Source organism: Mauremys mutica, chromosome 11 (assembly GCF_020497125.1).
Source record: "Mauremys mutica isolate MM-2020 ecotype Southern chromosome 11, ASM2049712v1, whole genome shotgun sequence".
NCBI lineage: Eukaryota > Metazoa > Chordata > Testudines > Geoemydidae > Mauremys > Mauremys mutica.
In genome coordinates, this window is record NC_059082.1 from 70,532,230 (window position 1) to 70,546,099 (window position 13,870).

The window sequence follows — 13,870 nt, forward strand, 5'->3', positions numbered from 1 at the left end:
CACTTACAGGGACTATTCATGTGATTAAAGTTAGGCATGTGCATTATTGTTTGCTGGATTGGGACCATAATACAGCTCAATCCCATTATGTTAGATAGTGATTATTTAAAATCAAACAGTCACTGACTAACAATGCTATAGAACAGTGATACTCAGACTGAGGTTTCCAAGCCGCAAATGACTCTTTAATATGTCTCTTGTGGCTCTTTGCAGCACATGATATTAAAACACTGTGATTTAATTATTAACCAATCAGAATGTTTTTACTATGTTATTAACCCATTGTAGTTGATACAATGATAATACTTGGTCAGTCATTTTTGCTGTGTGTGTGTGTGTGTGTGTGTGTGTAAGAGCTGCCAACTAATCGCAGTTAACTTGCAATTAACTCAAAAAAATTAATTGTGATTAAAAAAAATTAATTGCGATTAATCGCGATTAATCACACTTTTAAACAATAGAATACCAATTGAAATTTATTAAATATTTTTGATGTTTTTCTACATTTTCAAATATATTGATTTCTATTACAACACAGAATACAACTTGTACAGTAAAAAGAACAGGAGTACTTGCGGCACCTTAAAGACTAACAAATTTATTTTAGCATGAGCTTTCGTGAGCTGCAGCTCACTTCTTCGGATGCATCCAAAGAAGTGAGCTGCAGCTCACGAAAGCTCATGCTAAAATAAATTTGTTAGTCTTTAAGGTGCCACAAGTACTCCTGTTCTTTTTGCGGATACAGACTAACACGGCTGCTACTCTGAAACTTGTACAGTGCTCACTTTATATTATTTTTTATTACAAATATTTGCACTGTAACAATTCACCTCATACAAGTACTGTAGTGCGATCTCTTTATTGGGAAAGTGCAACTTACAAATGTTTGGTTTTTTTATTTTATTTTTGAGCGCAGTTATAACAAATAGGGCCTAAAGTTTTAAAAGTCCACTCAGTCTTACTACTTGTTCAGCCAATTGCTCAAACAAGTTTGCTTACATTTACAGGAGATAATGCTGCCCCATTTGCTTACAATGGCACTTGAAAGTGAGAACAGGTGCTCTCATGGCACTTTTGTAGCCGGCATTGCAAGTTTTATACTAGGGTTGTCAATTAATCGCAGTTAACTCAAAAAAATTAATCGTGATTAATTGCACTGTTAAACATTGAAATTTATTAAATATTTTGGATGTTTTTCTACATTTTCAAATATATTGATTTGTATTACAACATAGAATACAAAGTGTACAGTGCTCACTTTATATTTTTTATTATAAATATTTGCACTGTAAAATGATAAACAAAAGAAATAGTATTTTTCAGTTCACCTCATACGAGTTTTGTAGTGCAATCTCTTTATCATGAAACGGTATCTTACAAATGTAGATTTTTTTGTGTTACATAACTGCACTCAAAAACAAAACAATGTAAAACTTTAGAATCTACAAGTCCACTCAGTCCTACTCAGCCAATCGCTAAGACAAACAAGTTTGTTTACATTTACATACTGCTGCCTCCTTCTTATTTACAATGTCACCCGAAAGTGCGAACAGGCATTCGCATGGCACTTTTGTAGCTGGCATTGCAAGGTCTTTACGTGCCAAATACGCTAAACATTCGTGTGCCCCTTCATGCTTCCGCCACCATTCCAGAGGACATGCTTCCATGCTGATGATGCTCGTTTACAAAAATAGTGTGTTAATTAAATTTGTGACTGAACTCTTTGGGGGAGAATTGTATATCTCCTTTTCTGTTTTACCCACATTCTGCCATATATTTCATGTTATAGCACTCTCGGATGATGACCCAGCACATGTTGTTCGTTTTAAGAACACTTTCATTGCAGATCTGACAAAATGCAAAGAAAGTACCAATATGAGATTTGTAAAGATAGCTACAACACTCAACCCAAAGTTTAAGAATCTAAAGTGCCTTCCAAAAGCTGAGAGGATCGAAGAGTGGCAAATGCTTTCAAATGTCTTAAAAGAGCAACACTCCAGTGTGGAAACTACAGAACCCGAACCACCAAAAAAGAAAATCAACCTTCAGCTGGTGGCATCTAACTCAGATGATGAAAAGGAACATGCGTCAGTCCACACTACTTTGGAGGTTATCGAGCAGAACCCATTTTCAGCCTGGACGCATGTCCTCTGGAATGGTGGTTGAAGCATGAAGGGACATATGAATCTTTAGTGTATCTGGCACATAAATATCTTGCAAAGCTGGCTACAACAAAACAATGTAAAACTTTAGCGCCTACATGTCGACTCAGTCCTACTTCTTGTTTAGTCGATCGCTAAGAGAAACAAGTTTGTTTAAGTTTACAGGAGATAATGATGCCCGCTTCTTATTTACAGTCACCTGAAAGTGAGAACAGGCATTCGCATGTTTTGTTTTTGAGTTATTTAACCAAAAAAATCTATATTTGTAAGTTGCACTATCATGATAAAGAGATCACACTACAGTACTTGTTTGAGGTGAATTGAAAAATACTTTTCTTTATCTTTTTTACAGTGCAAATATTTGTAACCAAATATAATATAAAATGAACCCTGTACACTTTGTATTCTGTGTTGTAACTGAAATCAATATATTTGAAAATGTAGAAAAACATCAAAATATATTTATAATAAATTTCAATTGGTATTCTATTATTGTTCAACAGTGCGATTAACAATGCGATTAATCATGATTAATTTTTTTAATGGTTTGACAGCCCTATTAATCACATTAATTGTCCCTGTGTCTCCAGGATGTGGTCCTTGCTTATTCCATACTAAGCATGTTTTGTTTTACCCTAATCTGCGGGGGTGGGGATGGAAGAGATCTATTACTTCATAGATTTTTAAGGCCAAAACTTGAACAATAATTAGTTCAGTAGTGATTAAAATATCTAAACAGAGAGACAGAAATATTGTCTGTGATTTGGGTCTTTTTTAATTAAGGCATGTGTTCCTTGTTTAGGGTTGTTATACTTGTTGATATCTCAATAACAAATTCCTTGTACATCATTCATATCCAACATTCCTTGCGACTTTTACTTGAAGAACAAATGTCAAACAAGGATTTCTTCAATATTATAGCGTAAGTAACTGATCAAAAATATTTTTCTTTAAACGATTACCTATAACACATTGTGGGCAAGCGGTACACTGGTAGCTAAATAGAAAAATGACATGAAAGGTGGCTAACTAGCTATTGAAGATTGTCAATGTCTTATCTGATTTAGATGATATTTTACATATTTTTGTGATAGCCTATGAAAGCCACCCTAATTTGCCTATATCACTATTTTAAATAGTTTAAATATACAGTGGCCAGTCTGGTAATTAAGGATCATCATCTACTTTATGATGTTTATGCTGCATGATTTTGCACATTTCAAATAACAAATACTGTGCATATTATAGTATTGAGAACAATTGCAAAATTCAAGTGTCAAAAACATCACATTTTAAAAAATAATTGGGTTTCTCAGGTCCCTCCACTTCAAAATCCCTCTTGCAATTTACAAGAGTCATAAATAAAATAGTGTATGAACTTTGAATAGTATTTTTCCTAGTATACAACAATGCTAAAATTCCTTAATACGCAGGTAGGTGTGAAATGTTCCATGGTTTGAAACAGAAACTGATATCGGACGACAAACATCTGTAATGCTAGATTTTATCTAGGGAATTTACATTGTACCTCTTATCAGAGGGGTAGCCGTGTTAGTCTGGATCTGTAAAAAGCAACAGAGTCCTGTGGCACCTTTAAGACTAACAGATGTATTGGAGCATCAGATGTATTGGAGCTTTCGTGGGTGAATACCCACTTCGTCAGACGCATGACGAATTGTACCCTTGTGAGCTATAATTTGAAAATGTAACTGCTGTTTTGTTTTCTCCAAAGATTTGGAAGTGACATCAAGTCTTGGAAACCAGAAATGGTTCCTTGTAATCCAGAAAATTTACAAAGTGCCTGGAGGTACAATCAAATTATAACTTGCTTATATTTATGAATTTAGTGAAAGTACTTATCCTAGAATAAATGTAGCCTAGAACCAGATTTAACCAGAGAAGTGAACAATTTTGAAGATTTAAAAAGTTTAGTATGATGTGCTGTACTATGGTTTGTGTAGTTCTACTCTGAAAAATGACTTGTGAAAACATCATGATAGCATTTAATATTTAGTGTGTTGAAATTATTTCCATATCATATGTGCTCCATTTAGAAGTGTATATACTGGTACCACTCTGCATGCCAAATTATGCCCTCATTGACCCTATGCAGTCCCATTAATAAATAATAATAATAATAATAATAGGAGATATACCAATCTCTTAGAACTGGAAGGGACCTTGAAAGGTCATCAAGTCCAGCCCCTGCCTTCACTAGCAGGACCAATTTTTTGCCCCAGATTCCTAAGTGGCCCCCTCAAGGATTGAACTCAACCCTGGGTTTAGCAGGCCAATGCTCAAACCACTGAGCTATCCCTCCCCCCATTGTCTTCAGAAAACCTGCACAGATGTAACTGAATGGAATTTAGTAAACAGTTCTGTTGATTCATGAGTGTAGAATTATGAGTTAACATGGAATCTCATATTACAGCTTTCCTATATAATGTGCATTAATAATCCTTCTGCCTTAAAACTGTGCCTTGACCCTTTTCAGAGTGGCTAGTTTGCTGCTGTGGCTGCAGTACAAAAATTAGGTTAGTCCACTTGGGCCATTGTATCATTGGACTGTGCTGAGTGTCATAATTCAAAAGCCATTTCTATATTCCAGTGCATCACCGTGAGATTTTAGTTTGAGATGGTGGGTATAGTGACTTTTATTGCTTCTTTGCATTCTGATTATTAGTAAAACTCTCTTTCTAGATGGGTGTTGAGCCTGCAGTGCAAAGGCAGTAGAAATTTCATGAGTGCTCTAAGAAGAGCAGTGGAAGTAGACCTCAAAGATAAAGACAAACATGTATCTCAAGGACTTTATCTGCTTACCACTGGAGTTCCTGACCAGGAGATAGTGGGTATCAATACAAAATTTTGCATGTTCTTTGTAAATATTTATTGCTTATTCAGAATTAATCTCAAACTTTTTTCAGCTGCCTCCTGTAGTTTGGTGATAGAACACTTATCTTTCATATAAGTAAGCCCATCAACCATATCAGGATCTGTGACTTCACCTCCTGAAATTATTCATTCTTATATAACTCAAGGCAGGAAATATTGCTGGGTGAATCTCAAAAGGTTCTGTATGTTTTTCTGTGACCCACCCCGCAACACTCACTGGCACTGTAGATTCCTTTTCTAGTGACAGCAGGATCTTCCTTGCCCACTCCTGCCTTTATTTGGCAAATTTTCATCAACCCCCTCCCCCCCCCGCCCCTTCTGCAGGAGAAGAGAACAGTCCACTCCCTCTTCAGCCAGGCCACACATCCTTCTCCAGGCAGAAGAGGATTTAAATTATAAGGAGAAATCTCTCATCAGTTCTGTAGCTAATTCTAGAGTACATTTACTTAAAGTTAAGCTCTGAGGGTCAGATCCTCAGTGGGTATGAAGAGATACAGTGACTTCAGTGGAATGACATTGATTTACACCAGCTGGCCCTGCAGGTCAATAAAATAGTCACTCTTCTGAAGTTGATGGTGGTAGCCTTTCTTTTTGTCTTGTAGCATGCAGTTAGTACTTACGTGGCCGATGTCTGTGGCGGTTGTGATTTGCAGCTTCATGTCTGTCTGTTCAGTATAAATGGTTTTGACCCCAGTGGCATTATTCCATCTCGTTATGCCAGTCCAAATGAAACCGCCAGCACATTTAGAGAAATAGCACATGCTGCCAATGGAAGGTTTCATTGGTTTGGAGAAACAGGTATGTTTTTTAACTTTCATCTTAATACATTTCTCCTCTATTGGGCAAGTCTGTAATGCACTATTACATGCAACTGTTTCCTGAGATAAATATCTAAACACAATGTAAAGGAGAAGCTATTATACTGGCACTGAAATAGACAGAGTACTCATCCTAGCTAAGGCTTCTAGGTGCTACTGCAATATAAAAGTTTAATAATGATGCAGGATTTCTTTACTTGAGTATTTTAGAACCTACCATATATACTCGTTCATAAGCAGAAATTTTAGTAAAAAAGGGAAGCACTAGAGAAGGAGTGTTGACATATGAATGGGTATAGAGAGGGAGAGGTGGGACACAGCCCCTCCCTCCAACAGAGGGAGCAAGGAGAGGTAGCACAGCCAGCAGAGCCAGAAGGGAAGAGGTGGGGCCAGTGTCTCTCCGCTTCTGGCCACGCTGCTCTGCCCCCAGCCTCCGAAGCAGCTGTAGTTCCGGGGCTGGCAGGCTGCAGCCATCCCACCTGGCCCGCTAGAGCACTCTGCGGCTGTGCCGCCCGGCCCAGCCTGCTGGAACATGCTGCGGCCATGGCACCCGGTCTGGCCTGCCGAAGCAGGGTGCAGCAGCACTGCCTAGCCTGCCGGAGCAGGTCCAGCCAGCCCAGACACATCCTACCCAGATAAGATGGGAAGGGATGGGATGGGGAGAGTGTGGGGGTCCCGGGGTAGGGGTGGGGTCATGAGGGGGTGGTCATAGGGGTTACTCCTCTGACCCCCAGCTTCTCCCCCCAAAAAAATTTCCCCACCAGTTGCTGTCCCGGCCTGTCAGGGTAAGCAGCTGGCGCAACGGGACACTTTGTTTATTTGGGTTTACCTCCGTGCCTGCAGACACTTGAGGTAAACAAACCATCTCGGCCCGCCAGCGGCTTATCCTGATGGCCCGGGAGCCAAAGTTTGCTGACCCCTGAATTATAGGGTCGGTTTATGAATGAGTCATAAAAATTTTCCATTTTTACTTATCCATCTTGGGTGTGGGGGGGGTGTCTATATACTAATTAGAAACTAATGTAATCATAAGTCAATTCCGGATAGGCATTTCTAAAGACAAACATTTTGAAGTTTTTAATTACTTATGAAGTGTGGGCTAAATTATATCTAGCCCTTATGAAGTACACACTTTACTTTTTTGTTCTCTTTTTCTGTTGATTTCTTTGTGTGCTCTGCAAGTTGCAATATACTTTCATTAAAATAATTACCTATTGATAAGCATATGTTTAATTACCAGGCATTTATGAAAGTGATGATATCAGTATTATTGTGTCTGAAATGGAAAAAGCAGTCAACTACTCCCAAAAGGTATGCTTTAAAAAATACCATTTTAAATTTTCTTTAGAAAATAGCTCTACAATATTTATTCAATTGATGGTGTTCCGGCATTAGCTACACCAGGGGTAGGCAACCTATGGCACGTGTGCCGAAGGCGGCACGCGAGCTGATTTTCAGTGGCACTCACACTGCCCGAGTCCTGGCCACCAGTCCGGGAGCTCGGTATTTTAATTTAATTTTAAATTAAGTTGCTTAAACATTTTAAAAACCTTATTTACTTTACATACAACAATGGTTTAGTTATATATTATAGACTTATAGAAAGAGACCTTCTAAAAATGTTAAAATGTATTACTGGCACGCGAAACCTTAAATTAGAGTGAATAAATGAAGACTCGGCACACCACTGCTGAAAGGTTGCCGACCCCTGAGCTACACAATCAAAATAATTTGTAAGATAGTGCATGATTTAGGATAATGTAAAATAATGTTTAAAATAAAAATAGAGTTCTGCTCTGGAAAGCAACTATAAAACTGGCCTTGTGGTGTTCCATGTTTGTGTTTCAGTGATTCCATATCAAATATGATGAGTTTATAAGTAAAAGGATGCTCTTTTTATCTGCCAATCCTGTAAACTCAGCCTGGGCTTTGAGAGTCAACGTGGGTGTTTCTTGCACATCACCAGTAATAAAGATTCTGCAGCCAAATTATGCCCTTAATTATTTATGAACAACCCAAATGGAAATAGTAAATATAACTGTGGGCATAATTTGGCCTGCAGAATCTTTATTACTGGTGAAGATAAACAAAATGGTCAGAACTCTGCTGTGTAGTCTAATCAAGTTGTAGTTCAGTCTAGTGGATAAGGCACTGGGATTGGAAATCAGGAGGCCTGGGTTTCATTCCCCTCTCTGCCTTTGTCCTACTGTGTGATCCATGGGCCAGTCACTCCATCTCTCTACGCCTCTGTTTCCACTCCCATCTGTGTCTGTATTGTACATGTAGATTGTAAACTCTTTGTGGCAGAGACTGGCTCTTACTTTGTACAGTACCTAGCGGAATGGGGCATCTAGGCATGGCTGTAATACAAGTACCGTATTTTCCGCACTATAAGGCGCACCGGATTATAAGGCGCAGTCTCAATTACGGGATCTATTTCTATACTTAACCCATACATAAGGCGCACCGTATTATAAGGCGCATGCTAAAACATACGGTCTACAAAAAAAGGTAACGGTGTTCATAGTGTAGTAAAAAGGTAACGGAAGCAAAACAGTGAGTTTAGTTGAACTTTATTCTACTATTTAACAATACACTCACATTATTTTTTAATCAATCTTCTCCCACAAATCCATCAAAGTCATTGATGTTGAATTCTTTCGCAGCTGCTCTATTCCCATTTACAACCGCGTAACTGATAGCCTGTAGTTTGAATTGTGCCTCGTAAGCATGTCTCTTCACTGGTGCCATTTTCGGGGGTCCTTAGACAAACAAATGTTGTTTTGCAGCATACCGGTAGTATACCTACCGGAGGAGTAGAGAAGGTAAACGTACGTACTGTACGTATTACGTAATGTTCTCTGATTGGTTTATCGCTGCCAGCGTACGTAGTTTACGTATTACGTCCCTGTGTCAGCGAAAAATGGTCCGACAGTCAATCAAGCAAAGCGCTTACCAAAGTCGCACAACAACATTTTTACAGATTTTGGAACTCAGTGCACACATAAGGCGCACCGGATTATAAGACGCACGGCCAATTTTTGAGAAAATTTAAGGCTCTTAGGTGCGCCTTATAGTGCGGAAAAGACGGTAATAAAAAATTTATTCTTCCTACCTGGGTTGATTTTGCACTGCCATCAGTTTTACTTGTAAACTAAGCTAATATAATATGGAATCATTTATATGCAACAAAAATGGACATTTGATTTGTTCTCAAATTACATTCATCGTAGTGTCATGCATTTGATGTGCCTGTTTCTCTTGGAAATGGTTCTTCTGACTAATGCTAAAATTAGACACCTTGAGATAAATGTTCAAAAATCTATCTTCTCATCATCTGCCCCCCTTATTGAAAATCTACCTCATCAACTAAGGAAACATGTAACCTCTGTATGTAGGTTATTTGATTGTTTTTACTGTGTTTTTTTCCTGTAATGCTCTCTCCTTAAGAATAAATGTGCTTGCTTAGAAAGGTCTGTGTGGCAACTTATAAATGTTCACAGCCTCTGAGGAGATAACAAAACATAGATGCATGCCTGTTTAGGCAGTCTGGCTTGCCAGGGAACTCACACTATAGACAAGGAACTGTGCAGCCTGGAAAAAAACCAGTTAGGAGGGACAAGGACCTGGGTCTCCCCGCAAGAGATATGATGGCTCAGGAGCCAAGAAAGAAGCCTAGAGTGGGCTGGATCATGGAGCGGGTTGCAGATGCAGTTGTCCCAAGCTGTCACAGATATAATATAGGTACAGTTTAAAAGCTGAGTTTTTAATATATGGAAGACCCTGAGGAAGGTATATTGTATTCTGGTATCTTTGTTAGGCAAATGCAGAGGGAAGGAGATTCCATTGACAAAAACTAGGTAGATATTCAGGAGAGTCTTATGATATATGTCTTATTTATTGCTTGTATCATTTTAAATTAACCACCTCGTGTTCACATAGCTAATCTCTGTAAAACATTTCGTTGTTGGCTTTGTCCTCTCTATCCCACTCCGTCCTGTTTGTTACACCCACTTGTCTGTGCCTCGTTTTAAAGCAGATTGTGTACAAGAATTTTCTTTGTGTGTTTGTGCATAGCACAGTGGGGCTCCAATCCTAACTAAGACAGGTAGGTGATGCTATATTACAAATAAGGAATAGTACGGTGGCTGTATACTTAAATTGCCTGCAAAGGAACTGTTAACCTTAGCAAAAATCTGAATTTTCATTTCAGTGTGCCTTGCTGGTGGAATCCTTAAAGCAACGTTCAGGAACTCAGTTGGTTAATCAGTTTATCCCAGAAGAAGATTTAAAGATGCTCTTAAAAAAGGAGAGAACTAGAGTACAGAAATTGCTGCCTCCTAAACCTACAGCTCTCACTCTGGCTAGAATGGTTTGATTTCATTTATTTACCCATATTTTAAAGATATACAGTATATACTCGTTCAGAAGCCAAATTTTTTTAGTAAAAAAGGGAAGCACCAGAGAAGGGATGTCTGCTTATGAACGGGTATAGAGAGGGAGAGGTGGGACACAGCCCCTCCCCCTAACAGAGGGAGCAATGAGAGGCAGCAGAGCCAGAAGGGAAGAGGCGGGGCCAGAGTCTCTCCGCTTCTGGCCACGCTGCTCTCTCCCCAGCCTCCAAAGCAGCTGCAGCTCCAGGGCTGGCAGGCTGCAGCCGTGCCGCTTGGCCCCGCCCCGCAGAGCAGGCTGTGGCCATGCCGCCTGGCCCGCCGGAGCACGCTGTGGTCGTGCCGCCCAACCCAGCCCGCTGGAACGTGCTGCAGCCGTGCCGCCCGGTCTGGCCCACCGGAGCAGCTCCAGCCAGGCCAGACACATCCTCTCCTGGCCCTCCCCAGATAAGGTGGAAAGGGATGAGATGGGGAGAGGGTGGGGGTCCCAGGCTAGGGGTAGGGTCATGGGGGGGGTGGTCACAGGAGTTACTCCCCTGATCCCCAGCTTCTCCCCCCCCAAAAAAAATTTCCCCATCAGTTGCTGTCCCTGCCAATCAGGGTAAGCAGCTGGCGCGCTGGGACACTTTGTTTACTTAAGTTTACCTCTGTGTCTGCGGATGCTCGAGGTAAACAAACCATCTCGGCCCGCCAGGGGCTTATCCTGATGGCCCAGGAGCCAAAGTTTACTCACCCCTGAATTATAGGGTTGGCTTATGAATGAGTCATAAAAATTTTCCATTTTTACTTATCCATCTTGGGGGGTGGGGGGTTGGCTTATAAATGAACTGGCTTATGATCAAGTATATACGGTAATCTGTTTTAGAGAGTGACAATACACAAGAGGTCAGATGCTGCCCTTTAGAAGAGAAAAGGGTTTAAGATGGAAACTTTAGGGAATATCTTTTTGGTAAAATACCATAATAATACTCAGCAATTATATAGCACTTTATGTTGAGTGCTACATAAACATTATCAGTAAGTAATTCTCTTAACAACCATGTGAGGTAGGCATAGTGATACCTGCAGGGTGGTACAAGAGATCACGCTTGTAATGCAACCTCCTGGCCTAGGACACTGCACCAAAGTATATACAAATGTAGCAAGTACAATTTTGCATTGCCTCTGTTTTAAAAAAAAAATTCTGAATAGCCAGTTTTGCCAGTCCCTTGAGTGGCAACTTATGAGAGATGCTGCAATATATTTTTTCCATTTTATAAATGAGACTGAAGCAGAGAAGTGGCTTTCCCAAGACCACACAGTGAGTTAGGGTATCAGAACCACGATTAGAATTCAGGACTTTTTGCCTCCTGACCCTTTGCTGGAATAGTCTCAGTGGATAATCTCAACAATTGTTCCATGATAAATTATCCAAGACAGTATTTACCAAATATCCCATAAAAAATACAGGACAAATGTATAATACAAGACATGATATGAAGCGTTGTTGTATACTTAGAGATGTGAAAATCTTCACAGAATTCTCCATAGAAGTCTAGTGATCCTTTAATGTTCCCTTTATCCAGTAGTTAGGGTTTGTCAGCTAGAGGTGATCAGGTTTGTTATGCTGTTTGCTCCAGAATGTCCCTTGTATATTCAGTGGTATAGCAAAGGCTGACCCTGCTGTTGAAGCCAACAGGCGTTCAATGAGAAAATGCAGCATAGTGAATTAGTTGGGGTGGGATGCTCCTGGAAGTTAGCCTGTGCTAAAACTCATCTGCAAGTTTGTCCTTGGTACCAGAGTAAAAGGGAGATAGAAAATAGGGTCTAGTGTATTGAGTGTGAGAATTCTGTAACAAGATACAGTCAAAAGGAAATGTTTAGAAGATTCACTCATTATCTGTGCTTTTAGAATATCAAAGACAATCATGAGGGGGAAAAAAATGCTGCCTTAAAAGCTCTGACATGGCGTCCAACTAGTGCCAAAGCAGAAATCCCACCACGTATGTATAGATAAAGTTCATTATTTTATATCAAAAGCCACTGGAATGATTAGATTAGAACAAGTGTGTTTATCTTCACAAATACTTTCTAGAACCTGATTATACACTTCTTAACCAGACAGCTATGACAATTAGGAAACAGGACAATTGTTTTCAAAGTAAAGCTATTTTAGTTTAGAAAATCAGAATTGATTTGGTTCTAAATTCATATTCTGTCATTTCTTTAAGTTTCAGCCAGAGTGGAGTAATACATATTGTTACTTGCCTTCCCCAATTATTATGGTGTTAATCTCTCAACCTCAGACTCATAAATCTGTTCATTTTACCTCTTTGTAAGTGTCTACGCTTGATGATCCCCACTTGTATATGGAGAGCATGAGTGAATTAATAATATTTTACCATTTTTGTCTACATGTAAAATCTTTTAGGTATTTCAATGTGACAATGTAAAATTATGACATGAGTAGTACAGTGGAGTAACATTGCAAAAGCAGGCATGATTGTCCTACGTGAAACAATACAATATTTACTTTTATATTGTAGCTCAGCCGATAAAAGAATGGACTCAGACTTCTGTGAAGAAGAAATATAAATCAAGAAAACAGTCACAGATCTCCCTCTCAGTATTTTATATTGACAAAGGAAAAAATGTGGGTAAGTGCTCTCAGCATCTGACAGCTAAATATTTGTCCTTTTTACTTACAAAACTATTTAGATATTAATTCACTGAAAACCAGCAAGCTTTTTACACTGATTTTTATGCATAGGAGAAATGTATGGAAAATGGTTTGTCAAATGGTGAACAATACAACCAGTGATTTATTTTATGCTTTCATTGATTTCCTGCATGATGTTGGCCAAATCACTTCTCTCTACATCATTTCAGTATATGTACACTGAATGGAATAACATTTACCCACCTTTGTAAAGTTCTTTGAAATCATCTGCTCAAAGATATTAAAAGTCAATAGTATTATCATTGTCGTATGAGCCCATGGGGAAAAGTTTGGATCACAATGCTCCACAGCAAATACAAGTTTAAATGGGAAGTGACATTTTTTATATACAAAGTGTTTTAGAGAATCTTAGGCACATATATTATGCCAACTACAGAAAAGATCCCATTCACTTAAGCATGGCCATGATTTCACCCAGAGTGTCTAATTTCACTTTTTTTCTGCTCTGGCTAGGTGCAGTTTACAGAAAGTATCCAAAGAAAAAAAGTGTGAGGAGGTCTGTTCCTATTGCTACACTGCCAAAGGAAGAGGAAATATGTTCAAGCAAAGAGGTATTCAGTTATTTATTAATATAACCACCATCTTTATTAGACCACTTAAGAGAAATGAACATTGAAAATGAATATTTGTGACTTAGACAAATATAGTTTTGCATGTGGTTTTAATATTTGCTGTCGTATATCTAATTAAGTTAACAGAGTGCTCTGTTTTTTCTCTTAAAAGTGGTTGAACAAGTACAGTATAAAAAAGTTGAAGTTAGAGTTGCCCAGAATTATGTTTGGTCCCAACTGTGTTCACCAGAAGAAAACGGTGGAGTCTTTGCACAAGAAAGTGTCAGCAAAATACTGTACCATTTTCCCCAGTGTGGAAATCAATGTAAGTTGATGC

General features: G+C 39.0%; 1 protein-coding gene across 4 annotated transcripts in view; it reads left to right on the forward strand.

The window, feature by feature from the left end:
- Positions 1 to 13,870, forward strand: part of VWA3A (von Willebrand factor A domain containing 3A) — a 65,157-nt gene that overhangs the window by 37,239 nt on the left and 14,048 nt on the right. For all 4 annotated transcript variants that reach the window (XM_044980897.1, XM_044980900.1, XM_044980898.1 and 1 more), the window contains 10 exons: positions 2,965 to 3,084; positions 3,895 to 3,969; positions 4,863 to 5,007; positions 5,657 to 5,852; positions 7,113 to 7,183; positions 10,086 to 10,244; positions 12,155 to 12,245; positions 12,789 to 12,899; positions 13,436 to 13,533; positions 13,706 to 13,858. In XM_044980897.1, coding sequence (XP_044836832.1) covers positions 2,965 to 3,084; positions 3,895 to 3,969; positions 4,863 to 5,007; positions 5,657 to 5,852; positions 7,113 to 7,183; positions 10,086 to 10,244; positions 12,155 to 12,245; positions 12,789 to 12,899; positions 13,436 to 13,533; positions 13,706 to 13,858 — 1,219 coding nt within the window. The remainder of the gene's footprint in view (positions 1 to 2,964; positions 3,085 to 3,894; positions 3,970 to 4,862; positions 5,008 to 5,656; positions 5,853 to 7,112; positions 7,184 to 10,085; positions 10,245 to 12,154; positions 12,246 to 12,788; positions 12,900 to 13,435; positions 13,534 to 13,705; positions 13,859 to 13,870) is intronic.